Source organism: Callorhinus ursinus, unplaced genomic scaffold (assembly GCF_003265705.2).
Source record: "Callorhinus ursinus isolate GAN/ISIS: 27379988/994484 unplaced genomic scaffold, GSC_fseal_2.0 scaffold24, whole genome shotgun sequence".
NCBI lineage: Eukaryota > Metazoa > Chordata > Mammalia > Carnivora > Otariidae > Callorhinus > Callorhinus ursinus.
The window spans coordinates 21,855,358-21,882,521 of NW_027397086.1; the positions used below are offsets into that span (position 1 = coordinate 21,855,358).

A 27,164-nucleotide genomic window follows, 5' to 3' on the forward strand; every position below is an offset into this window, starting at 1 on the left:
AAAGACTTACTGCCTTCTCCTAAGATCAGGGACAAGACAAAGATGTTGGCTCTCACTACTTCTATTCAACAATACATATACACAGAAGGCTGCAAACAGGACGATTAGGTGAGAGTGCGAGAGAGAGAGAGAGAGAGAGAGAGAGAGAGAGAGAGAGAGACAGAAAGAGACAAAGAGGGACACCGGGATGGCTCACTCAGTCAGACCTTAAGCTCAGGTCATGATCCCAGAGTTCTGGGCCGGCATCGGGCTCCTTGTCAGTGGGGAGCCTGCTTTGCCTTCTGCCTGCCGTTCCCCCTCTGCTTGTGCACGCTCTCTGACAAATAAATAAAATCTTTAAAAAAAAAAAAAAAAGAGGGAGAAAGAGAAGAGAAGAGAAGGGAAGAAAGGAAAAGAAAAAGAGGAGAGAAGAGAAGAGAAGGCAAGGCATCCATACTGGAAAAGAATTAAAACTACTTGCAAATGATATTCTACAATTAGGAAATCCTAAGAAACACACACAAATTATCAGAATAAATGAGTTCAGGAAGGTTGCAAGATGTAGCATCAACACATAAAATTAAGCTGTATTTCTATACAGCTAGCAATGAACAATCCAAAAATGAAATTAAGAAAACATTTCCACTGATAACAGCATCAAAAAGAATAAAAATACTGAGGAATAAATTTAACAAAAGAAGCACAAACCAAAGACTATAGAACATTTCTGAAATTATAAAAAAAAAATGGAAAGGCATCTCATGTTCATGGTTTGGTGAGACTTAATACTGCTAACATGGCAATACTCTCCAAACTGATCTGCAGAAAAAACACAGTATTAAAATCCCAGTTTTCTGTTTCACTTTTCTTACAGAAATCAGACAAGTGGATTCTAAAATTGATATAGAAATGCAAGGGATCCAGAAGAGCCAAAACAATCTTGAGAAAAGAAAACCAGAGATTTCAAAACTTACTACAAAAAGCCACATTAATCAAGACCGTGAGGTAGTGGCATAAGATAAACATATAGATCAATGGAACAGAACTGAAAGCCCAGTAGACCTTCACAATTATGGCCAGTTGATTTTCAAAAGGATGCCAAGACAATTTAATGGAAAAAGAGTAGAATTTTCAGTAAATGGTGCTGGATATCCACAAGCAAAAAATATGAAGTTAGACTCCTACATCTCACACTATAAACAAAAAGTTACTCAAAATAGATCACAGACCTAAATACAACAAGAGTTATAAAACTCCTCAGACAAAAGATAGGAGTAAATCTTTGACCGTGGATTAGGCAACTTCTCTTAGTAAGACACCAAAGGCGCAAGCAACAAAAGAAAAAAATTTCTTCTCCAAAACAGAAATCAAGAACAGATACCCCTAACCATTAAAAAAAAAAAAAAAAAAAAAGCTATAGAATTGAGGCAAGTGTCATTCACTCACTTCCCTTATTTGAAGGGGAAAAATATTAGCATTATAAAATATCTTTTAAGAAATACGTAATTATAAACCTTGAACACTTGAAATGTTTATATCATAAATATGGACAAATTATCTTTCAGATGATTTTCTAAATATTAAGTTAAAATGAACTTTAACAGATTTCCATCTCAAAACACTTCAAAAGATAAGACAGGGCAAGTACTGTGATTCCCTATTTACAAATATTAACAATGGAGCCCAGAGAAAAACGAATGACTTGTCAGAGTATATCATATAAACTAAGTTACTGCAGTGCCTCACGAGAACTGGTTGACCTAGTAAGATGGAAACAGAATCACGTTATCAGGTTCTGATGTTCAATGTACATATTTTTTATATATAATTCATATACATACTACATTTTAGTGATAGTAAAATTTTAAAAATGGATAATCTTGAGTTAGGCCTTCACTTTAAGATCATTTTCCTTCTTTTAAAGATTTTTATTTATTTATCCGAAAGAAAGAGAGCAAGAGAGCACAGGTAGGGGGAGCAGCAGAGGGAGAGGGAGAAGCAGGCTCCCCGCTGAGCAGGGAGCCCGCCACCGACACAGGGCTTGATCCCAGGACCCTGGCATCATGACCCGGGCTGAAGGCAGATGCTTAACCGACTGAGCCACCCAGGTTCCCCTCAGGTCATTTTCTGCATAAATTTTAAGACATAAATGAAATTTTTAATTTTTAAAATATGTTTATAACTATCTTATAAAGCTGACTGGCATGCATTATTAGTCCCTTGACTAGCACAAAGGCCAAGATGTGAGAGCAGGGATGAAAATACACAGTCTTTACAGCAATCCTTAGAGGACAGTGCTGTATTTGGTTCTGTCCAATAGAACTATCTCCAGTGGCAGATGTGCTACCTAACGCAGCAGCCAGTAGCCCCGTGTGACTACTGAGCATCTGAAATGTGGCTAGTTGACTACGGAACTAAATTTTCAGTTTTACTTCAACTCACCCTTTCTATAGCTTCTTTTTCCTGAGGCGTTACTTGAATGTAGTTCATATGACCACTTCCGGCTTCTGCAATTCCTCCACTGCCACCTCCACCCCCTCCTCCTTGACCACCAGCTTCTTGAACTGGTTCATTTAACATCTGAATAAAATGCTCCTGGTGCTGGCTAATTTGCTGTGGTAATTTGAAGGACAGGAAAAAAAACAACAACAACAATACAATGATATAAAGTATCTTCAGGAAACTAAGAATTCTAAATACAAATAGGAGAGAAAGCTAGAATTTTGTTATAACTGCCTTATTTTTAGACTGATTCTGAGTTATTTAATCTTTGGAAGGATGTGATTTCTTATATACTATTAAAGAAACTTGGTGTTTTTCAGTGAGGCAAACAGTGAAGAAATAAGAGAATTCAAATTCTCTTTCATAAATGCGTCCCGTCCCCCCAAATCAATGTTAAAAAACTACTTGGGGACTATAAAAAGAAACAAAACTTCTATATCTTCCACACTAGTAGGTAGTACAACGCTGTATAAAACTCAAAATACTTCATGACTTGAGCATTAAATAAGCCCATGGGTATGTCTCTAAGAGGCAATGCTCCACTAAAAAAAGATTTTATAAATGGTTTCTTTGATAAAGAGTTTCTCCAATTCTTTAATAAAGTGTTTCCCCAAATTATTATTTGACCAACTTAAATTAACCTCCCCCCCGACCCTTTTTTAGTACATCTAATCTATAGCATATTCTATTGAGTGCAGCTCGGAAGAAGAGTTTATAGAACTTGTGGAAGGGAAGGGAGTACACATGGACTTTAAAAAAAGTATGATATACTCTACAAACCCACTTTTGAAATTAACTCTGATTAAATAGTTACCTGCAGTAATTGAGGATTTTCCCGACCTATCTGTTGTAGCAATGCTGGAAGCAGGGAAGGATTCTGTTGAATAATTTGTCTCATCTGTTGAAACTGAGGCTGATTCCGTAAAAATTCAAGGGGATGTCCTAAAAAACACATAAACATTTTTAAACAAACGCAGCAATTACATATACAAAGAGCTGGTTCAATCATAATATTAGACAGCAAACACTGACAAGTAAAAAATATGGTGAGTTCGCAGATGTATATAAAAATGAAGTAAATAATGACAAAAATCTTTCAACCGTACAAACGTGCAAGTCTTATACTATAGAAATTACTCCTATTAGCAAAGGTAGAGAGGTACAGAACACTGAAAGAATGAAGTTTTCCTATAATTGTCCCGGGCAGTCAATATCATCAAATAATGAGAATTTATGACCTGCATGCACTCTATCAAAATAAAAAGTACTAACACTGTTCCTAAGAAAAATATCTACCTAGAACTAACAAAACCAAAAACTCCACCTATAATACAACCCCAACCTTTAAGGAAAAAAACAAAACCCCAAAACAAAAACGATCTGAGCTTGAATTCCTGAGAAATTCTAAACCAAATAAATGAAAGATAATATTTAAAAGAGTTCAGATATGCAGATCAGAAGAATTTTTATTAATACAAATTTAAATTACTATTAGAAAGACAATTTTGGTTATTACCATTAAACTTCAAACATTTATAATCTATAAAAGCTTGAGATAAATATGCTGTAAGTAGGGGCGCCTGGATGGCTCAGTCGTTAAGTGTCTTCAGTTCAGGTCATGATCTCAGGGTCCTGGGATGGAGTCCCGCATGGGGCTCCCTGCTCAGCAAGAAGCCTGCTTCTCCCTCTCCCCCCTCTCCCTGCTTGTGAGCACACGCTCTGTCAAATAAATAAATAATCTTTAAAAAAAATAAACTATAAATCAATCTAGTACTAATACATTTAGAACTCTTTAGTCCAAAATCCCATGACAATAATAAATATTAAGGATGCCAAGTAAGATAGAACTTGCAACTTTTGGGCATAGTGGTGGTTGTCTGATTATACTACGTGAAACCAAAAATTGCATATAATTATGTTTTTGAGGTTGCTAATGAATTATGAGAATTTTTTAGATGTTATTTCCTAAACTATCCAAATTAAAATGGCCACATGAGTATGAGAAGTACCCTTCCTTCTGTGACACTGGTTTTACAGATGAAGAAAATGAGATTCAGAAACTAAATTAACCCACTAAGGGCTGCTAAATGGGACAACAGTCTGTATCTGAACCAAAGCAGTGGCCTCTTCTTCCCATTTTTATGCCAATCCCATAGAAATGAAAGCCTGTCCTCTGGGAGACTGTACACAAAATGCTCAGGGCTTGTTGTCAACTAGAGCTGACAGTCATTAAGTAGAGCTAGGAAAAGCATCAAAGAAGGGCCTCTTCAAAATTATCAGTTTAAATTACTTTATTACTACTGAACACAGAACAGGGACTGAAGGAGAATGAAGTAATTCCTGGGCCCCCACAGGCTCCGGGGCCTCCTCTGTAGTCACACCTTCAGCAATGGACGGGTGGGTGCCGACCAGTAAAGAGAGGTGGATTCAAGATTGGGTTTCACCTCTAGACCCAAGTCTTCAAACTTCTCAGTGCTTTATTTCTTTGGTTGTATAACAGCCACTAAGACTGTCCTGGCTTTGAAATGACACATACTTTATGACATTCACAGGGAGAGAGAAGAGACAAGGTGAGCAAACGTTCTGAATCGCTTCAGAATGTTAACACAAAACGCGAACTGGGAAGCATCTCTTCCTCAGAACGGGCTGAACAGAATGTGCCCTTTGCCCAAACTATGGCGCCAAGGTCTCAGTGAGAAGGTATGCAATAGCCCCTCAAGAGAATTTGTTTTAGGTCCTTCTCTAACATCAATGGATAGAGAACTTGTGTGAAGAGTCCTTCAGATGCTCCAGGAAAAAGCCTCAGCTCACACGAGAAACTCAGGACTGTGCCCCACACCGCCCCAGGCCACTCTAACCTCCAGGGCTCGCTGTGGTTGTTGACGCCGTCGTAGTCGCCGCAGCGGCCGCCACCGAAGACGGAGGAGCCCCAGTGCTGACCGCAGGAGGGGTGTCCACCACAGCCTGACTCTCTCTATCTCCGGGTATCCCCTACAATACAATTTCCCTGCTTTAAAATAGCTTGTCATTCAAAGTTAGTTCAATACTATACAAAGTAAAAGATTTATTGATCTATTTAACGTGCTTGTCTAATTTACAAAAGCATCAAACAGATGTCTGCTTCTATTAAAAGTAAAGGATTAAGACTTATCTGAAAGCTGCATATATTCGAATTACATTAGAAATCACGTGAGTGTGGTCTAGAAGAACCCATACTGCAATAATGTAAGGCAGCACTGTCCAGCAGAATTTTCCATTATGACAAAAATATTCTGTATCTGTGCTAATAAAATACTCATTAATCTCATGTAGCTACTGAGAACTTGAAATGTGGCTACTAAAGAAACTAATTTTTAATATACTTTTCATTTTTTTAAATTCAAATAGCTACTTGTCCTGAATAGTACTTAATAGCTATTTTACTAGACAGTGCAGATCTAAGGTATAAAGAGATTTGTAATTTAAAACATGCATAAAACAATGTTTACATATAGCAACACATTATATCTAACATCAAAGATCTAAGTTTGTATATAAGTAGTAATGTACATTTTTAAAAAGCTATTAAAAATTTTTAAAATATCAATACAAACCTTGTTAAAATTGGACGTATTTGGTTTTTATGCTAGATATTACTCTAACTTTTGAATTTCATAGAAACTCACCAGCTCTCATAGAAAGGTTTGCATTTGTAGCCCTAGTTTTAAAATTGTCCAAAGAAACAGGTTTTGATGCATGTACAGTTCTGAACTGAACGTCGGGGAAAAAAAATCTAATGGAAACAGAGCAGGTGGCAACAATGGCCAAGTAAGAAGGATCTCCTCTATTGATCCATGGTTCTGAGAAAGCATCCTCCAGAAAGTATCACATACAAAAAATTAACATTGATTATTCAAAAATAAGAACCTTAAACCTTAAATATTTCAATATTTTCTAAGTTTACAGCATTTGTCTTCTGAAGTTATAATTTAAAACTGCACTGAGACTTCTGGAACACTATACTGATGCATGATTTACAAGACTTTTCATATACAAAAAAGTCTTTATGAAATCCACATAGACTGTGAAGGAAGAGAATGAAGAAGGAAATATTACATTTGGGTAAGAGATGATAATGGTAAATGCTTCCATTTCCCAATAAATCAGAAGTCAAAATCATAAACATATAAAGAATTACGCATAATGAGCCACATTAAGGGTAATGGCTGCAGGCATTAGAAACAAATGTTTCTGAGAATCCCTTGACTACTACTGACAATAAATAAGCTAACAACTCAAATGCCAATGGAACCAGGCAAATAACATCATACACTGAATTAAATGCAATGATGTTATGTCAGGTAACGGGGAATGGATGGGAAGACAATGAATTAAAGAGTCTATGATCTAAAATTTTTCCTAAACCCTTACAAAAATCCAGAATCCAAGTTGTCCAGACAAACCAGCTCTCTGAATTAGTTAATTAATTAATCTTCCAAGTTTTTATTTTTTACATAGGCTCCATGCCCAGCATGGAGCCCAACTCAGAGCCTGAACTCACAACCACCCTAAGACTGAAACCCGATCTGAGATCAACAGTCGGACGCTTAACTAACTGAGCCACTCAGGCACCCCCCTCTACCAAGTTTTTATTTAGGATGTCAGTTTTTTTCTTTTTCTTAGCTATCTGAATTTGTAAGTGAAATCTCTTCATTTTTCAAAGTTGCCGACTAATTACAAAAATGTACACAGTACAAGACAAGTAAAATTAGGCTTGGGCTTCCAACTTGATACTTTTGCCCTCAACAGTACAAGCAGGAGGGGTGCTCAGTTGGTTAAGCATCTGCCTTTGGCTCAGGTCATGATCCCCAGGTCCTGGGATTGAGTCCTGCATTCAGGCTCCCTGCAGTGGGAAGCCTGCTTCTCCCTCTCCTTTGCCTGCAGCTCCCCCTGCTTGTGTTCTCTGTCAAATAAAATAAAATTAAAATCTTAAAAAAAAAAAGTACACTCAGGAGTATGCTGGCCATCAAAAAAGCTACTAAAATGGTAGATTAGATTTAAAAAATCTGTCCCCTTCTACTCTCCAAACACACAAACTGTCATCCTTTGAGGATAACAAGAATGGGGTAGCAAATAGAGAGCCAATTTTACAACTCATTTAGCTATGTTGTTTCCTAACTAAAAATCACATCAAAATCTTTTGGAAGAGGTTACATTTTACCAACACAAAATATTAACAAACTAAGAAAAATAAAAACATTACGTAAATTACTAGCATATATTCTCATTCTCCTGTGAATTGTTATTGTTCCTTAAAAATCTTTGATATTTTGGTGTTAAACTACAATAAATAAAGTGAAATATTTCTCACCATTAAAAGATACTCCACTGCTCTGTCGGGGTTGTTGAAACTGGCTCTCAGGGCTGCAATCACTTGCTCTCGTTCATATCCCATTGACATGATCTCAGTTACCATATTCTCATAAGACTGACCTGTCACTAAGAAAAGGTGTGTGGGGTGGGAGGAAGGGAAAGAAAGGAAACATTTAATAAATATGCATTTCCCGCATATTTCTTGAGTGTATATGTATGTAATGTTTCAGGCACTACAGGACTAGGGGTACAAAGATGAGTAACAGTACAAACTACAACATGTATGTGGTAGGTGGAATAATGCCCCCCTGCCAATCCCCGGAATCTATAAATATGATAGGTTACAAGGCAAAGTGGAATTAAGGTTGCTCATCAGCTGACTTTCAGATAGGGAAATTATCCCAGATTATCTGTGTAGGCCCAGTGTAATCACAAGGGTCTTTAAAAGTAGAAGGAAAACAGATGGGAGGGTCAGAGAAACAGATGTTAGGACAAGAGGAAAGAAGCAAGGTCACAGATGCTATGCTGCTGCCTTTGATGACAGAAGAAGGGGCTCTAAGCCAAGGAAGGCGGGCAGCCTCCAGAAGCACTGAAAGGACACAGATTCTCCCCCTAGAATGTACAGAAAGGATGGTAGCCCCTTGATTTTAGTCCAGTGAGGACTATGTTAGACTCCTAACTACTGTGCCTTAAGATAATAAATCTGTTGTTTCCTACCAGGAAGTTTGTGGTAACATATTAATAATAGTAGCAACAGAAAACTAACACAGTATGTTTAATAAGTACAATAAAAACATCAGATACAAATGTATGATAAATATAGAACAGAATTAGCAGGTCAGAGAAGGCAACCTGGAAGAGACAGATGAACTAATTTTTAAAAACAAGTAGGAGGGACGTTTCAGGCAATCGATTCTATTTAACAACTTCAGTTTTCCTTTGACATCTTTTATTATCAAAGCAGAGGAAAAAAGGAGGTTAGAAGCAGGAAAGTCAGACTTTCATATACCATAGAGAGCTGGTGCAATGCCCCAAGCACTACTATCCCAGGAAGTCATTTCCCACACGCTGTCTCCAAACCAAACTCTCTCTTACAGAAATGGCAGACCACAGACAACAGTCCAAAAGAAAGCCAACTCTCTACACTAAACTTACGTCACTTAAGCCATCTTTTCTTTTACTTCTTTTCTGGGTACCATTCCCTTTCTTGTCTCCTCAAAGAACTGGACGCTTTAGTTATCCTCTCTCTTGTCCACCTCCCATCCTTCACTGTCCACTTAATTATCCTGATCAGCAGTTAACTATACCTGAGAATGTCATCCTAAAAACAGAAGCCTACCCCCTTGGTCGCATCTCAATTCCTCTTTCAGGAACTGGTCCATCTGTCTGCTGCCTTCCCTTTCCAGCCATAGCTATCTGCACAGGCTGTGTCCACTTCTCACATTCCACCCACTCCTTAGTCAATACTGATACATGACTTTGAATCTCAAAAGATTTCCCCCTCAGATGTACCCCACCATTATCTGACTTCTCCCTTTCAATAACTAGCACCTCTATCCACCCAAGCACAAGAGCCAGGAACCCTGGTGACTGCCAAGTTCCCTCTCCCTTCCCTTCCACACCTCATCTACCAGCGTATCTGCTAGGTCCTATCTCTGAATTACAGTGCAAAACTACCTACTTCCCTCTTTGTCCACTGCCTTCACTGAAGACCAGGCCACAACAATCTCTCATCTGGATTACACTCTACTTCCTCTCCTGCCCCCAAGCCTATAATCTATTCTGCCAGCCGGAAAAGCAAGCTTTTTAAAAAGAAAACCTCATCTCATTTCGGGCTCCCAATATTCAACAATCTCTGTACTCCACACTCCAACCAAGCTGATGTTTTCCAGTTCACTTCACAAGTCATACCTTTTAGAACCAGTTCCAGAACCTTTACACACTTACACACACACACACACACACGGCTTCTCTGAGGGTCAGTTCCTTCACAGGCTCCAGTTCTCAATTTAAACTGAGAATACATCTCAGAGATGTATTACCTAACTATCCTAAGTATAGGTACCTTCCGTTTTTCTTTATGGAAGCCATTAGTTTCCTTAAAATCATTAATCATGATTTGCAATTTACTTTGTTTCACCCTTCATTTCCCCCGTCTGAATGAAAAGTTCAACTGTGAAAGGGACCCTGTCATTTTGCATCACCATTTCCCTGGTACAGGTGAATGATTAATTTTTTCTGCAAAATTTTCAATAAAGGCATTTAATAGCTATGAAAGTATATTTTAAAAAAACTAAGTATCATTGAGGAAATGTATTTTTTATCTTATTTAGAGTAATGACTTTAGAGTAATGACTTTTCCTTTCCCCTTCCATAAAGGACTTGTTAATGTATTTTTATTTCTTAATTACCCATTCATATGATTCTAGCACAAAGTCACTTGAGTGCCAATACCCTTTCAGTAATCTAGTTCCCAGGTACAGAAATCAGCATCAACATAAACAAAATTAAGAGCTGTGGAGTATCTGAACTACACTATTTTGACATGATGTTTCTCATTTAATTCTCACAATAACTCCATGAGAAAGGTTTATTGTGATCATGGTTTAACAATGGCTGGTAAGTCATGGTACAGACTAACAGGCTGTCAGAGTACAGAGCTCCCACACCTAGTCATCAAGCTACACCTCCTAAAATCATGCCTCCTAATTAAATTATAAAACTCAAAAAGAAATGCCTATAAGCAGTTTGATACTCTTCAGATAGTAATAGTACAAGGGCAAATGACTCATAGGAAAACTAGAGACAATGGACAACACAAGAGAGAGCTAGTGAGGCTCTCTTGAGGAAAATAGTGAAAAAAAACAAAACTGATTTTGACAGACTAAGTGTGAAGGGGAGATGAAAAAGCAATATCCAATAGTTAAAGATGGGGTTCACTCCAAGTACCATACAAGCAACAAGACAGAGATGGGACGCGAAAGGGCTTCAAACTGGAATAAAGATAAAGTGTAAGACAGATTTAGTAACATTTTATACCCATTTCACAAACATTTTGTAATAAACCTGTACACAGTTCAAACTTTGTTAAGACCTTGTTTAAAATTCACATTTGGAAAATTATCTGCTTTAACCCAAAGAATATGCTTAACTCTAATAGTACAATTTAAAGGATTCAATATATAACACATTAACTCAGTCTTTAGTAACATTAATCGAATAATTATCTAAATCATTTAACAGCTTGATTATAAGCAACCATGAAAATGAACACATTTTCATGATCTAGAAAAGTGAAATTTGAACCTCTTCCCTATCTCTTATAAGGTTATTTACAATGTAGATACTTACCAAGTGCACTTGTTGCATCTTCAAAAAGGTTCGACCGAGAAGAATCTCCTGATGTACTGCAAAAGGTTTTTAGAAAACTGTGTATCAGAAAGTATATAAACCTTAGTTTAGTTAACTGTCCAAATTTTAAAGAGATTGTTTGATTTTAATTAAATGTAAAGGTCTGGCTACAGTGTTTAAACCATCTTCTACATTAAACCCCAAAGCTTTTTCCATAACATTCATGGCTTGTGAAGAATTTTCCATCTTTATATTCATACTGTTCTGCAAATGCATCATTTTAAATGTCCAACGACATAAAATAACAATTGAACAGAATGCTTACCATTTAAGGAATACAAAAAAAGATAATGCACAACTATTTCCCTAAAAGAATTTACAATGATAGGTTAAATAATCTGTAAGTCAAGTCACAATAGAAGAAATACCAAACAATACTAGTATCCTCCATTTTCCAAAGTTCACATTCCACCACATTTTGCTTTTACAAAAGATCTACCCGTCTTCATTAACTAGAAGAAATCTGAAGAGAATTTTCTCTGAAAAGGATTTCTGCTTTTATGAGAAAAGTGAAAGTAGTGTTTCATTTGTTTTGCGGCAAGCCTTTATAGAGGCACACACCCTGAGAAGCAAAAGCAGCCCCCAAGCTCCTTCCCCAGAACTGTACTTAGCATCTCAGCATCAATTCTGAGCTGTGTCTGTGAGCATCTGTGCTTCATCTAAATTTATTTTGTGCCTCCATTACCAAGGTGTGTTCTAAGGTATCTGAAAAGCCTGAGAGGTTATTTTATGGGTCTGGGAATGATCAAAACTTTTTCCACATAAGTTTATGGTAATTGCTTCTTTGCTTTATGCCACTTCAGCTTACAAAAGGTTTCACAGGAATGCTCTACTTTCCAATAGTGGGGGAAACCTGTACACAATAAACAGCCGAAGTAGAAACCACATTAGGCTGGAAAGGCCTGGGAAATCTTTACATAACAGAATTCAGTTAGGTCTTATAGGTTAAGTTTTCAACACAGGAGCTGAAAGAAGACATTCAAGTCAAGGAACATGGCAAAAGCAAAAAACGGAGAGGTGTGATAAAATCCAAGTTGTAACCGAAAGTAAACCAATTTAAAAGGACTAAGTTTCTGTTGGGCAACTGCAGAAGATGAGTCTGGAAAACAAAGTAGACAAAAACAAGATTATGAAAGACCATGAAGAGTAGGCCAAAGAAAAATAAGTTGAAATTTACAAAGTAGTAAAGGTAGCAGTTAGCAGTTTAGATTAAAACATACATACAACACAACACACACTTATACCTCTGTCCCAATTTTAACAAATAAAACACAGTACGGGTGCCTAGGTGGCTCAGTCAGTTAGGCGTCCAACTCTTGATTTCGGCTCAGGTTATGATCTCAGGGTCGTGAGATCGAGCCCCATGTCAGGCTCCACACTGAGTGTGCAGCCTGTTTAAGACTGTCTCTCTCCTTCTTCCTCTGCACTCCCCCCCCCACCTGTAGCATAGGAAGAGCAAGAGATATATCTAAGTTTGAATTCATAAATTATTTTCTAATCCTCAGTTTCTTCATCAATACAATGAAGTAAACAGTAATATCCATGTATCCCAAAGTTCTGTATGTAGGGTTACTGCTGGTAAAGTGTTTAGCAAAGTGCCTGGCATCATAACAACCAGTATGATTAAACTAATTTTCTGGTGTAATTTTTAAATTATCTTCATTAACTAGATAGTAAAGCTAACTTATATAGAAGACAAAACTTTGAAAAAATTATATATAGAAAAAATAATTCTCCTGCCCAAGATCCCTACCCAGGGAACAATCACTACTACCAGTTTCTATATAACAATGACTATGCCTTACCTTTGGGTGTGTTTTATTTAACTTAATTATCTCATGTTAGCATAACAATGACCTCATATTTTCCCCACAGACACACAGTATTCAACTTAATTGACCAAATCAAGCTCTTCATAGGGAATTTTTAGTTTGGTTCTCAACTTTTAAATTCTTTCTGCAGTCAAATTTATCAATTATTCCTTTTATGACTTTTTTGATTAAGATTTTTATTTTTCCCATTTTCTCTAGTTTACGGTTTCCTTTTATGTTGATTCTTTATCTAGAATTTATTTTTCTGAGTATAAGGTAAGTGATCCATCTTCCCCTTTTCCATCTGGCTAGGCATTAATCCCAACAGCATCTTCCCCACAGTGGTTTGAAATTACATCTTTATCTTACGTTAGGTCCCAGGTATGTATTCTGGTCTGTTTCTAGACTACCATCTATTTACCTAAGCAGTGTTTCTAGTAAGAGCCATTGTAAATTATTGCAATCATTACCACCACGTATAATACACTTTACTACCTGGCAGGATTAATCTCCTTCATTCCAGTTCTCTTACAGGATAATTTGTGCTGTTTTGCACACTGCTTTGAAATTTCTTTTTACATATCTCAGATAAGAGTGGGGTATGGCTGAACCACAATTCTTCAACCTTGATTCCACCTCACCACTTCTCCTTCCCCATCTGCAGTTATCAGTGTGCTGTCCCGTTGCTACTGTTCTTCTACACATTACTATACACAGCCATAGAAAAGAAAATATATGATGTTGTTTTGTAGCTTTTGCTTGGTTTATGGTTATTTCCCATATTGTTTTGTAATCTCTTTTTCTCACTTGATAACAAAGCCTTGAAACCACATTCACTCAATATGATACATACTACATACTTTAACTGGCCGGTAATATTGGACATTAGGGCTTCTCAAACTTTAGGAAGCCCAAGAATTTACCAGGAGAGCTTGTTAAAATACAGATTTCTGGGATCCGCCCCCAGATAATTCTGATTTAGGTCAGGGGTTTAATTTCAAAGAAACTCTCACTAACGCTGATGCTGCTTACCAACACTTTGAGTAGCACTGCTCTCTAATATGAATAAATTACAGGTCAAGTCATTCCCTTACTAATGTACTGAGGTTGGTTCCAATTTGCCTTTAACTATAAATAACGTAGTCTTGTGTACATGGGCAGTTTCTCTAAGATAAAGATAAACAAGTAGAATTTGCATTGTAATTGGTGGTTTTTAAAGAACAAAATTGGCCTAAAGACACAAATGCCTACTGAAATGTCAGGCCAGTGGTGATGAATAAACTTTCTGATGTCCCTCAAATTTATACCAACATGTCTATCAACAATTATCTCACTAAGTTTCGTGCTTTATAGGACACTCCACGTTGTACAATACAGATGAAAGGATGAAGGCACATTTAAGCAGCCAGTTTTCTGAGCTTCTCTCATCCTTCCTTTTCCCGTGTTATCCTTCTCTAAGGTAATAATTTGGGGACATAAAAATAAGCAGTTGGTGTGTAAGGCCAAACCAAGTAAGTAACTCTAGTGTCTGCTCTATCACTGACCATCTACTGATTTATGCAACCTTTATAGGTCTGAAAATGTAATACTGACTCTTGAGAATGGGTAAATGGAACTGTACCCCCAGAAAGAAATTTTAAAGAGATAATAAAGAAATTTGGATAGATCATATTAGCACATTAAAATTATTGATCAATTCTGAAATTCTCACTATGAACTTTTCAAAGAGCTGAAAACATTTAAGAAAATAAACTATACTGACCTGAATGAAGACATATTTAATTACAGTTACAATATTCATATGATCTGGAAAACCAACGTGTTAAATTTGTTCAGTTCCCTCCCATACACAGAACTGATGAACAACCTTTTGATATAACAGCTTAACCTGAGTCTAGGTTGTCTCCCACTAGGTAAGAGTGTTGAATGCATTTCTAAATACACATGGGATAAGCATCAAGTTAGGCAACAGTGTCTCAGAATGCCTAAAGCGAAGTTCAGCAAGCAGGCATAGGGGAAGTATTTTATTACCTGAGCCTATGCTCTCCTCACAGGGAATCAATTCCCTGGAAAGAGGCCCTAAGTGACCAATTAATCAGATGACTCAAACCCCTCCAAACACTGTGGACTGGGTCAGACACAGTAACCAGACATAAAGGCAAACACTAAAATGAAGGATCCTAACTAATTTTTTTCTAATCATTGTTGTCTTTATCACAAACATGCTTTCCTATCAGTGTTTCCAATTCCTGTATAATCTCTACTCCATCTGGTTCTGATTCCAAGGACTCTAACTACTGCCACTGAGGTCCCAAGTTGTACTGAAGTCACAAAAGACAAACAGCTCCAGTGCCAGTGCACACTGGACTAAATACAACCCATGTTCTCAGATAAAGGAGAAATTCTCTATATGAGTCCACCCAAGAGAACCAAAGCACTTGTTTTGGTTATTTTATTTATCCTTGGGGGGAAAAAAACCTTTGTCATAAACTACTCGATAATCCTGCCAACTTCCCACAAGAAAGTATTTCTTGCTCCTCAAATATCCTGCACCTTTTGTTTTAAAGATCTACACTGGTAAAATTTAAATTTCTACAAAAGTTCACAAAAATATAGCTAAAACAGTGGAAAAGTCAAACAATCCATATGTTCAACAAAAGGTAGGTTACTATGCATAATAGTTGATACTTAACTGCTGTGAACATGTGCTATTTCACAGCCTTTACATCCATTATTTCATTTAATAATTATAACAACTCTAAGAGATAGGATATAACAAGAGATAGATATAACAACTCTAAGAGACTGGTCCTATACATCCATTATTTAACAACTTTCATCCATTATTTAACATCCATTATTTAACAACCATATAACAACTGTAAGAGATAGGATATAACAAGAGATAGATGTAACAACTCTAAGAGATAGGTATAACAAGAGATAGATATAACAACTCTAAGAGATATGTCCTACTGTCATCCACATTTTTTTAAATTTATTTATTTGACAGAGAGAGAAACAGTGAGAGAGGGAACACAAGCAGGGGGAGTGGGAGAGGGAGAAGCAGGCTTCCTGCTGAGCAGGGAGCCTGATGTGGGGCTCGATCCCAGGACCCTAGGACCATGACCTGAGCCGAAGGCAGACGCTTAACAACTGAGCCCCAGGCGCCCCATGTCATCCATATTTTACAGATGAGGAAAATACCCAAAGATGTTATTTTTCTAAGGTTAAGTGCCAACAAATGTTAGATCCAAACACAATGCTACGCAGCAACTGGAAATATTTAGTGGCATGGAAGGATATTCACAATATAAATGACAATGATCAGAAAAGAATATGGATCAAAATATAAATAATGTTAGGGGTCAAGGTCAAGTTATTTATATTGTCAAACTATAATAAAAGAGCAAGTTATTTTTATTCTTATAAGTCATTTGTATTTCTTAATTTTTCTACACAAAATGAATAATGACTTTGACCCTCTTTCCCCTCCCCCCTGGGGAAAAAAAAGTGCAGAGTATACAAATCTGGATTATGGAAATTTAAACAGGCACAAGCATGCTGTTTTAGTCACAGTTCAATGGTTAGAAAAAGTTTAACGTAGCAGAAACAAAGTTTGATCAAAACAATCATCAAAATAAATACTCGCGTCAAGTTCTTGTCATGAACTTGTGTTGAGATATGATTTCCTAGGTTGCAGGTCTTACCTGTCAGTTGCTGTTGGACTCGTAGCCACTGGTGTCTCTGCTGGCTTTTCTGCAGGCTTCTCTGGTTGCGCTGCACTAGTAGGTGCAGGTTCAGAAGATGCTGTCGTTGGTGCTGGAGTGACGGATGCAGGGGAAGGAGTGGGAGCCAGAGTGGGAGCAGGGGCTGGGGCCTGAGCCACAGCTGGAGCTGTGGAGGAGCTAACTGTGGTAGTGGTGGCAGGATTTGACTGCTGGGTTGTAGCTGGTGCTGGTGTTGTCACTGCTTTGGGCTAAACACATTAAAAAAGTAAAACAATGGATTATGATAAAATACATTACCTGATCTCTAAGTAGACTGTATAGTTACAGGAGGCTACAAACGTAACACTAACACAAACTTGAAAATAATTTCATAAAGTAACATAATAAGTGATCAATATTAGCCATCTGAATCACTACTTAACGTTACTCTTTCAAAGCCAGTGACAGCGTATATATTATCTATCAACCTTAATTAGCTTTAGCTAATAGTGTCAGTCTTTGTTATCAAGTTAATATGAAAAAGAACCATAATCAGCCACTACTCAGAAATATACAGAATGTGTACTGAGAACAAGAACCATAAAATTACTGTCCCACTATCCCCAAACATTACACTTTAAGTTCCTTGGTTATAATTTTCAAGTATTTATTGTCATTTAAAAGCGTCACCAAAATAACTTTCTTGTTTGATTTGCGCTGGTATAGAGCACACGGGAGAAAGCATGGCTTGTGCAAGGTAGGGCAGGGGAATTAAAAGAAACACTAGCAGCGTTCATTCCCTCCTTTCTTTATTCTAAGAGACCTGTGTTTAGCCCTGTAACTTTTAAACTGCCAATACTCTGCAAATTATTAATGTTCTAAAACTCCAATCTAGATGAAATGAAATTTAAATGCATTACTATGCTCATTTATTATTTCCCTTAAGATTACTTGTGATCAATATAAACAGTCACATTCCACGCCCTCAAGGTCTCTGTTGCCATAGAGCTATTTAAGCCTCATTCTAAATGGTATCAAACCCATCTACTTTTTGAAGTTTTTCTGCCTACTTTTGATCTAAATAGCTTTTTCCCGTCTCTTCTTTATAATACGGTCATTTCTCATTGCTTCCATAATGCCTAATTTTTCCCCTTCTAATAGCTGGCTTCTATTAACTTGAAAATAAAATAACCGGAAATATCATTAGAATCCTATGTAAAATAAGAAAAGGCTTGGCTCTAAGTAGCTATTCTTCAAATGCATGGATCTATTCTGAGACCTATCCTGCATAATTCTTAGCTATGTTCTAAATAATCAAGGTTATTATAATACTAAAGGAAATAAGACCAATAACATACATATCCAAATATGTGGCTACCACATTTTCCATTATGTACTATACATGATAAAACTAGAAGAGACAATGGAATATTATTCAGCCCTAAAAGGACACAAATTCTGGCATGTAGCTACAACATGGATGAACCTGGAAGACATTATGCTAAGGGAAATAAGCCAGTCACACAAGGAAAACACTGTATGATTCCACTTATATGAAGTATGTAGTTAAACTCAGAAAGTAGAATGGTGGTTACCAGGGACTGGGGGGCGAAGGAAATGGGAGTTACCATTTAGTGGGTATAGAGTTCTAGAGAGGATGGTGATGATGGTTGTAGAATATGAATGTACTTAATGCCACTGAACTGTACAATTAAAAATGGTTAAACTGGTAAATTTTGTGTTATGTGTATTTTATCACAATTAAAAATACTAGACTGAGACAAAGTTTCCTCACATGATTCTGTTCCTCAATATGTAAAGTTTAACATTTAGTGAGAATAAGTGCTTTAATATAACAAAATCACTATGGTTCTTAATGGATTAAAACTTTTAAATCCAACACCTATGTTTAGCTGCTTTTTCTCAGGACAAAAATATGCAGTTAATTAAAATTTACTTGTTCAACTATTTTCTATGCATATATTACCTTAAACTTAAAAAAAATCCTCATTTATTCTTTCAGTCTTTGATAAACTGTTTTCCAATTACTTATTTAAACTTATTTTCAGTGTCACAAGTATCACTGTTCTTCTCAGACTACAACTCAATTCTAAAAATTCATGTCATGAATACCACCACATCCCTATTTAACTCTCCACTGCATGCTTATGTATCTTTAAACAAAAATATAACAGAACCTCTGAAAGAACCCAAATTCACTCTCTGCTTTAGAGAAAAACTCTGACTTTTATAAACTGTCCCAAATATATTTAAATCCAGCAAGTCACAAAAAATTCCCTTTAAAAAACTTTCTCAAGGGGCGCCTGGGTGGCTCAGTTGGTTGGTTAAGTGTCCGAATTCTGGTTTGTAATAATCTCAGAGTCCTGAGATTGAGCCCCACGTCCAGCTCTGTGCTGGGCAGAAAGCCTACTTTAAGATTCTCTCTCCTGCCCCTCCCCTCTAAAAAATACCACCAAACCAAAACCTTTCTCACAACAATCATTCTATCATTTCTTCAGCTGCCTTTTCCTTTTTTAGCATCTAAAAATCTACCCCTCCTCAACTAAGGAATATCACTGAAATTATGAGTTTACATGCCTTTTCTGCCTGAGGAGTCAGTCAGATCTAGTACATAATTTAGCAAGTCCCTTTAAGGCACCCTTATTAAAAACACAAAATAAGAACTATTTACTCAATTACTAAGAGTCACACTTTAAATTACATAATTACTGATTTTACTACTCCAGCAAAACTTAACAATTTTTACATGACATTTTATCAACTGTTTCATTTAAAATTATGTTTAAGCTATAAACGTATAAAATAATTAACTTTATGGCTGACCCAAAGTAGACTGTTAAAATCTTTAAATAACAGTTTAAGTACCTGCCATATGGATGTGCACAAACTGTATACACAGTTGGGATCACTATTTTAAAAAAAAACACCCAAAAAACCAAAAACCCTCACATGCATAAAGATATACAGAACAAGGCTCAAACTTACTTTTGTCACCATAACCACCACAAAGTTTTTCTCATCAATTTTATATTCTTTTAGAGCAGTATCATCATTGAGGATTTTGCCTAGTACATTAAGAAAAAAAGAACACATTATTTGAATCCCCATAACCTTTGTCTTACGCATTAACTGAAGTTAAAATAATCACCAATGTCAATTCTATCAATGAATACTTTCCTCAAAGAAAAACATTAATCAGCCAAGATAAATATAAACGGAAATATAATCAGGTAAAAAGGCACTAACATTTGACTAAAAGATATCAAACACAAACACCGTATATATTTCTGACAGACTCAATTTGTATACACAATTTGTAAGATGACAATTTCTAAAACCAAAGACTGTCACTGTAAGCAAGAAGATGGCATATTACTTACAATATTTAATTCATACCTGCATAAATTAATTTTTGACCTGCTACAGGAAAGGCATCTTTCCCCTTTTCAGATTCAATCTTCTCTTTCAGTGCCTTCACCTACAGGAAAAACAAAGATTTTTTTCCAGAAAGTCTAAACAACAAATGACAATCCAGAATTTGAATAAACAATGCAAGGTAAAATTTTATGCATATTAATTATTAATATTTCCAAAAACTTAAAGATCCTGTCTTTACAGTATTATATTAAAAGACTCATTCTTAATACATATCGCTAGGCATAATAGGTATAAACTTTGTTTTATCACAGATGCTAGACATACACAGATTAAAAGAAAAAACTTTACCAGTTGACTTAATAAATCCATTCAAAATAAAGATTTCAACATCAGAAAGTTCTGATTCTCATTATACTTTATGGGCTTATTTCCCACAGAGTAAAAAAGTAAAGAAACACTCTCTAACCTCAAAGGCCTAAGAAATGAAATAGTCACTTCTACAATAATAATAGAAGTTAAATATGAATGTTAAATGGCAAATGATTCACTTTAAAAGTGGGATACGTTTCATTATAATCACACCCAAGGGGGCTTCATAAAGACCAATTAAAACAATTTCTGGGGATGTGGCGTGACCATCTGTATTTTTTTTTAAAGCTTTACAGGTGGTTCCAAAGTTCAGCCTTGGCCGAGGACCAGGGTACCACTTAAATGATCTTAAACAAGTAGCTCGGTTTCTCTCAAGTATCAGTCTCATCTACAAAGTATGAGGGACTGAAACAGATGATCTTTATGGTCTCTTTGATTCCTAAAATTATGTGACAATAGGCTCATTATAAGGTATTTTGAAAATGAGTCCAATCAATTTCTTGACACTGATCAGAAAACAGGGTGGTAGAGGAGTAAAAGAGGCAAGAAGACATAATGGTACCAGTTTCATTACTTGAAAGGCACAAGAATCAAGAGGGAAAATTCTATTCCTTCTATTTCCGAGAATACTTCTAAAAAGTGTCTAAGTTGATAGTTCTGAGCTTTAGGGGAAAGACTGCCTGATAGGGATACAAAGAGAGAGTACTAGTTTCATTAAAGACACAAGAATCAAAGGGGAAAATTCCATTTCCTTCAATTTCCCAGAATACTTCTGAAAACTGTCTAAGTTGATAGTTCTGAGCTTTAGATGAAAAACCCTCTGAGATATAAAGAGAAGGTCCCTTTGTACAATTAAAAAGCAACAATGTATCTTCCAAAAGAAAAAAAGACGATAATGCTTCTACAGCTTTAAGTACATTAACATACACAATTTCAAGTAATTCTTAAAACTCTGGGACAAATGGGAATATCATCCACTCAATGTTATAGATGAGAAGAGAGGTTAAATCTCCTCCCCAGGTCACACAGCTACTACGTAGTAGCTGAAACCCAAAACAGCTTTCTGACTTCAAGCTTTAAAGCAGAGTTATTTTGCACACACCATATAAATTGCTGCACTTGCTGCACTGATCTTCCTGAAATGAGTGAACAGCATCACCACTATTCTGATGCTCCCCAAAGTAGAAATCCATCACAAGAATCCAAGTCCACTATTTTCTATTGTTCTGAATTTCAAAGGTTAAATGAACACAAGTAACAACTTTAAAAAAAAAGCACTCAGAGATCTCAACATCAGTAAACTCAAGCTATAAATTCCATGGCCTTATTCAATTTCATTTAATGTTCTTTATCATATGGTAAACTCTCTGCTATGTGTGCTTCAGAATAAAGAAGTACAAAGACTTCACAGCTTCAATAACTCTACAGTTGGCCCTTGCTTTAAATTAATGTTGACAGTTCTGATTTTACCTATACATTCAACTAGCACTTCATAATAAGAGCAGGAAATAAAAGATACTATCCAAATTTCTAAGATAAATTTTAAAGATCATTTCATTAAATCCCTGCACTGCTATGGATGCTAACGCCTAGAGCAATGATTCTCTAGGTATGGTCAGGGAGCCATAAAGGTTCGTAAGACCTTACCAGGTGGTCTGCAAGGTCAAAGACATTATTTGCCTTTTTCCATTCTAATTTTCTCACAAGTATATACTTGAGTTTTCCAGAGGTTACACAGCATGTGATTCCACAAAAGACTGAATGCAGAAGCAGGTGAGAAGCTTCCTATCTTCTATTAAGCCAAACATTAAAGAGTTCTGCTGGGGTGTCTGGCTGGTTCAGTTGGTAGAGCATGTGACTCTTGATCTCAGGGTGGTGAGTTTGAGCCCCATGCTGCGTGTGAAGCATGATGGTACATTGGACTAATCATGTCTGACTAAAAAAAAGCAGAACAACAATAACAAACACCTCCAATTGTTTTGCTCCAAAGAAACCAAATCGGTGGTCAAAGAGTATTAAGAATATAACAATGAGAACTCTACAGACATCACTATCTATATAATTTGGCTAAAAAAGTAATCACAGACTAATACTATAAGTGTTTAGGGGCGCCCGGGTGGCTCAGTCAGTTAAGCATCTGCCTTCGGCTCAGGTCATGATCCCAGGACTCTGGAATCAAGCCCCACAGACCCAATTTTCTATCATCTTAAAAACAAAACAAAAACTTCCCAACTGGGGTACCTGGGTGGCTCAGTCGGTTAAGTGGCTGCCTTCAGCTCAGGTCATGATCCCAGGGTCCTGGGATCAAGCCCCGCGTCTGGCTCCCTGCTCCGCGGGAAGCCTGCTTCTCCCTCTCCCACTCCCCCTGCTGTGTTCCTGCTCTCGCTGTGTCTCTCTCTGTCAAATAAATAAAATCTTAAAAAACAAAAAAACTTCCCAACTCCCCATATCTCTTGTCAGCTACACTCTCCTCCCCTTAGTCTCACGCATTTTTCAAAAAATTAACTACACACACTCTAGAACTTACTGGTAACACCGTACCTATTACTTGCTGACAAAAGAATGCACTTTATTCTCATTCTGCTGCTTATTTTCTCCCCATCCCCAGGATTCCATAAGCCTGCTCTTACCAGTTATCACCAAATTCAGCAAAAATCATAACCAGACACTTCTTAGTCCTTCCTTACCTTACTTGACTGGTCACATTAAACAGTACTGAACCTGTTTCTCCTGTTCACAGTGCTTCCCTTTGGCTTCTGTAAGGTTCTCTTCTGGATTTCCTCCTTTCTCTCTGTTCACGGCTTTGTGAAATCCTCTTCCTCTGCTAGCCCTTTAAGTGCTCCTCAGGATTATACCCAAGGCTGCCTTTTGTTCTATGGAAACTTCCCAGATAATCCATCTCCTTTAGTTTTAAGAACCATCCAGGTGTCACTTCTTAGCCCTCTCAACTTGAGCCATGCATACCTAACTCTATCCCATAGGCATTTCAACCATAATATATTTGCTGAAAGATGGCCTACAGACTAGTCTAGTCTAAATCCTAACCTGATCAAATTGAACACACTTTAAAACAGCTTATTAAGAAAGGTCTTGGGGCGCCTGGCTGGCTCAGATGGTTAAGCGTCTGCCTTCCGCTCGGGTCATGATCCCAGGGTCCTGGGATCAAGCCCCGCATCGGGCTCCTGGCTCAGCGGGGAGCCTGCTTCTTCTTCTGCCTCTGCCTCTCTCCCTGCTCATGCTCTCTCTCTCTCTGTGTCTCAAATGAATAAATAAAATCTTAAAAAAAAAAAAAAAGAAAGGTCTTCTTTCTGGATGTGGCAAAAAAAGAAGACGTAGCACCTCTGCACATGGCTTGTCTTGGGAAAGTTATGACCACCAACAGATGCAGTTATGACTCCTCTAACTGTGCTGAGCCCCATGCCAGCGCTATTTCTTTAAGTAGTAAACAGGATGGATCTAGAATTGATCACCACAGTCCCAATAAATAACGAAGGCTATCCTTTCATTTTGCTAAACTTTCATTTTGCTGTTTACGTCCCCCTAAAGAATGAGTTTATCATCAACCCAACCATCAACAAAGCATTGTTATCAAGAAACCAAACTTTTTTCCTAGCCGCATACTTCTCTTATGAAATTATGTGCATTTCAAAAGAAAAACATATTCTTTATCTAACATTAAACATGGCTGATATGGCTTTTTTCCCCCCAAAAGGGAGACAATCACAATTAATAATAATAGTCTATTAAAAAGTGCCAACACAAAAGCTGATCAGTTATCCTTTTTCATCCCATTCCCATGAGGAGCTTGTCTCTTCCACATTCCTCACATCAAATCATTCATCCAGTGGTTCCAACTTACTATCTAATTATTTCCCCCTGCGAATATTACATTGCATCCCCTGGCAGTACCCTAGTTCAGGCCCATAACCATTAAAAGTAGTCTTTTCCATTCAACAAATTTAAGTTGTATGTTTCAGATATCAAAATGTCTTACAAATTATATCCCCATGATAGTAACATAATGTTTTGGACCTCAGTCCTCTTACACAGCACTTTTGCACAAGATTTCTAGGACTACAGCTTGTTGATTAGGTTAGCAACTGAATATTCATATGATAACCCAGCTTCCTCAATGTTACAGTATATTTTCCTTATTTCTGCTCTAACTATATTGTTCCTTATTACTGTTATTAAGTAGTAAAAAAAAAATTATGCAAGCTTTAATGGGTAGCCCTGAAATACAGAGACTGAATGACTAACAGCTCATGGGTGCCATGTTCTTACCACATGCCAGGCAGTATATGAAGAGCTTCACAATATTTAACTCATTTAATCTGTGCTACATCTCTTATTTGAACACTGGCTAGTTACTCATGTGGAAGTTGATTATTTATGAGCACTGATGCAGGCAGGCAATTTTGAAGCAAACTGACGCCTTTGATCCAACAATTCTACATCTAGAAATCAATGCTAAAGACATGTTCACACAAATACTTCAAAGATACATGAACAAAATATGTGTACCACACTACTGTTTATAATACTGAAAACCCTAAACCTTCAATGGTAAAATACATGATTGTACAGGCATTCATTTGAATACAATGCAAGAACAATCGCTATACATGCAAGGTATTCACTGAATGCATGCATATATGAATAAATGACATCTATAATTATCTTTAAAGGGCAAAAGCTAGTTGATTTTTAAAAAACACAGTGTAGTTATGTTTATGTGTTACACGTACATTAAAAAAATGTCTAGCAGCATATAGAGTCCATAGAGGTTATCTGGACCAGGAGCATAAAGCCGCCTGCTTTTTTATACACTTTACTAACTCTAACAAGCCTGGATTATTTTAGTAATTTAAGGGAAAATTTTAAAAGTTTAAAAAAAAAATCATTGCACCCTGTCTCTCAACCACTGCTTACTAATATTATACAAGAATACACTGCAATTTTGGGGTGCCTGGGTGGCTCAGTTGGTTAAGCATCTGCCTTCAGCTCAGGTCATGATCCCCGGGTCCTGGGTTCAAGCCCCACCCACACCAGGCTCCCTGCTCAGTGGGGAGTCTGCTTCTCCCTCTGCCCCTTCCCCCTGCTTGTCCTCTCTCCCTAGCTTGCTCTATTTCAAATAAATAAATAAAATCTTAAGAAAAAAAAAAGAATACACTGTAATTTTGGGAGGAGTCATCATTAAAAAAGCAAAGTCTGGGGCGCCTGGCTGGCTCACTTGGTACAGCATGTGACTCTTGATCTCAGGGTCTTGAGTTTGAGCCCCACGCTGGGCACCGAGATTACTTAAAAAAGAAAAATAAAAAGAGAAAGGTCTGAGGCAGTAGTCTAATACCTAGCTAAATTTTTGAAAAATAATAAGAGCAACCAAAATTTGGCAATTAGCCATTAGCAAAAGGAGAGTCCCAAAGCAAAAGGGTTTCACAGATTTACACTGTGGGCAATGCATTTTTTGTTTTTTTGGGGGGGGATTCCTTGGGTGGCATACTTCCATTTGAGAAAGTGGCAGGCACCACGGAGTATTTCCTGGATTCCTCCCCCAAAGTAGTCTCCCGCTAATTCTAAAAATAGAATTGATTATAAAGAATCAGCTGACTCTAGTGCAACAGGAAAAATCTTCCCACTAGACCCACGGAATGGAAAAATGTAGCAAAAGAGATTTTTTTATTACTGAGAGTACAGTATTAATAATGAGTAGACAGTAAATAAAAGCCATCAATTCTCAAATTATGATTATGATCCAAAAGGCTATGATTTTAAAATATACTCTGAGGGGCGTATGGGTGGCTCAGTCAGTTAAGCCTTTGCCTTCAGCAGGGGTCATGATCCTTGTCAGGCTCCCTACTCAGCATGGAACTCGCTTCTCCCGCTCCCTCTGCCCCTCCCCACCACTTTATGTTCTATCTCACTCTGCTCTCTCTCTAATAAATAAACTTAACAAATAATCTTTGAAAAAAATGCTATTTGAAATCCAGAATCTATTTTTCCCATAGAAACTATGATATTTAGGCTCCTAAGCCAAGCTATTCATGCCAATTTAATCTATCCCAAAATATATTCTTAACAGTATGATTTCAACAAGATAAAAACAGACACAGACTTTGAAAACTAAGTAGAGAAGTAGAAATCTCAAGATACCTATAACTTTTAAAGTTTCTAGATAGGCAGAGAATGGATCTAACACACTACAAAAAAAGCCACCTACCTAATTCAACCAAAAGTTTGAGGGGGAAAGGAGAGGGAGAGACACAATTTTTATCCACCTGTTGAAGTATTTAGGATCTGTTCATATATATTAGTCATTTGTAGCCAGTCTACCTCCTCTGCTAGAAAAGGTTTATGTAATGTTTAAAGGGTTTATAAAGTTCACTGAGTTATAAAATTAGCTCTTGGAGACACTACATAAGGAATTTATCCAAACTTACAGGGACCAGATGGTGTGATGTCCTTCAGCAGGATTCTGTGCTATGACAGGCTCAATTTTAGCACATTTCTTTCCAAAAGTAACAGAAATTTTATACATTACCTATCAAATCATCTCACAATTTCCAAACTAAAAAAAGGCAGATCACTCTTAAAAAACTGAAATTGCTGATTATATCAAGTTGACACAATG

At 36.9% G+C, this 27,164-nt stretch overlaps 1 protein-coding gene across 2 annotated transcripts in view; it reads right to left on the minus strand.

Moving 5' to 3' along the window:
- The window catches only part of RAD23B (RAD23 homolog B, nucleotide excision repair protein), a 40,630-nt gene that overhangs the window by 5,081 nt on the left and 8,385 nt on the right, over positions 1–27,164 (minus strand). Inside the window, exons 2-9 of one of the 2 annotated variants that reach the window (XM_025888304.2) lie at positions 20,183–20,264; positions 19,772–19,851; positions 16,766–17,034; positions 11,185–11,240; positions 7,832–7,959; positions 5,340–5,472; positions 3,296–3,423; positions 2,422–2,592 (exon numbers count right to left, since the gene is read on the minus strand). In XM_025888304.2, the coding sequence (XP_025744089.1) occupies positions 2,422–2,592; positions 3,296–3,423; positions 5,340–5,472; positions 7,832–7,959; positions 11,185–11,240; positions 16,766–17,034; positions 19,772–19,851; positions 20,183–20,264 (1,047 nt within the window). The remainder of the gene's footprint in view (positions 1–2,421; positions 2,593–3,295; positions 3,424–5,339; positions 5,473–7,831; positions 7,960–11,184; positions 11,241–16,765; positions 17,035–19,771; positions 19,852–20,182; positions 20,265–27,164) is intronic. The other variant, XM_025888305.2, reaches the window with a different exon arrangement.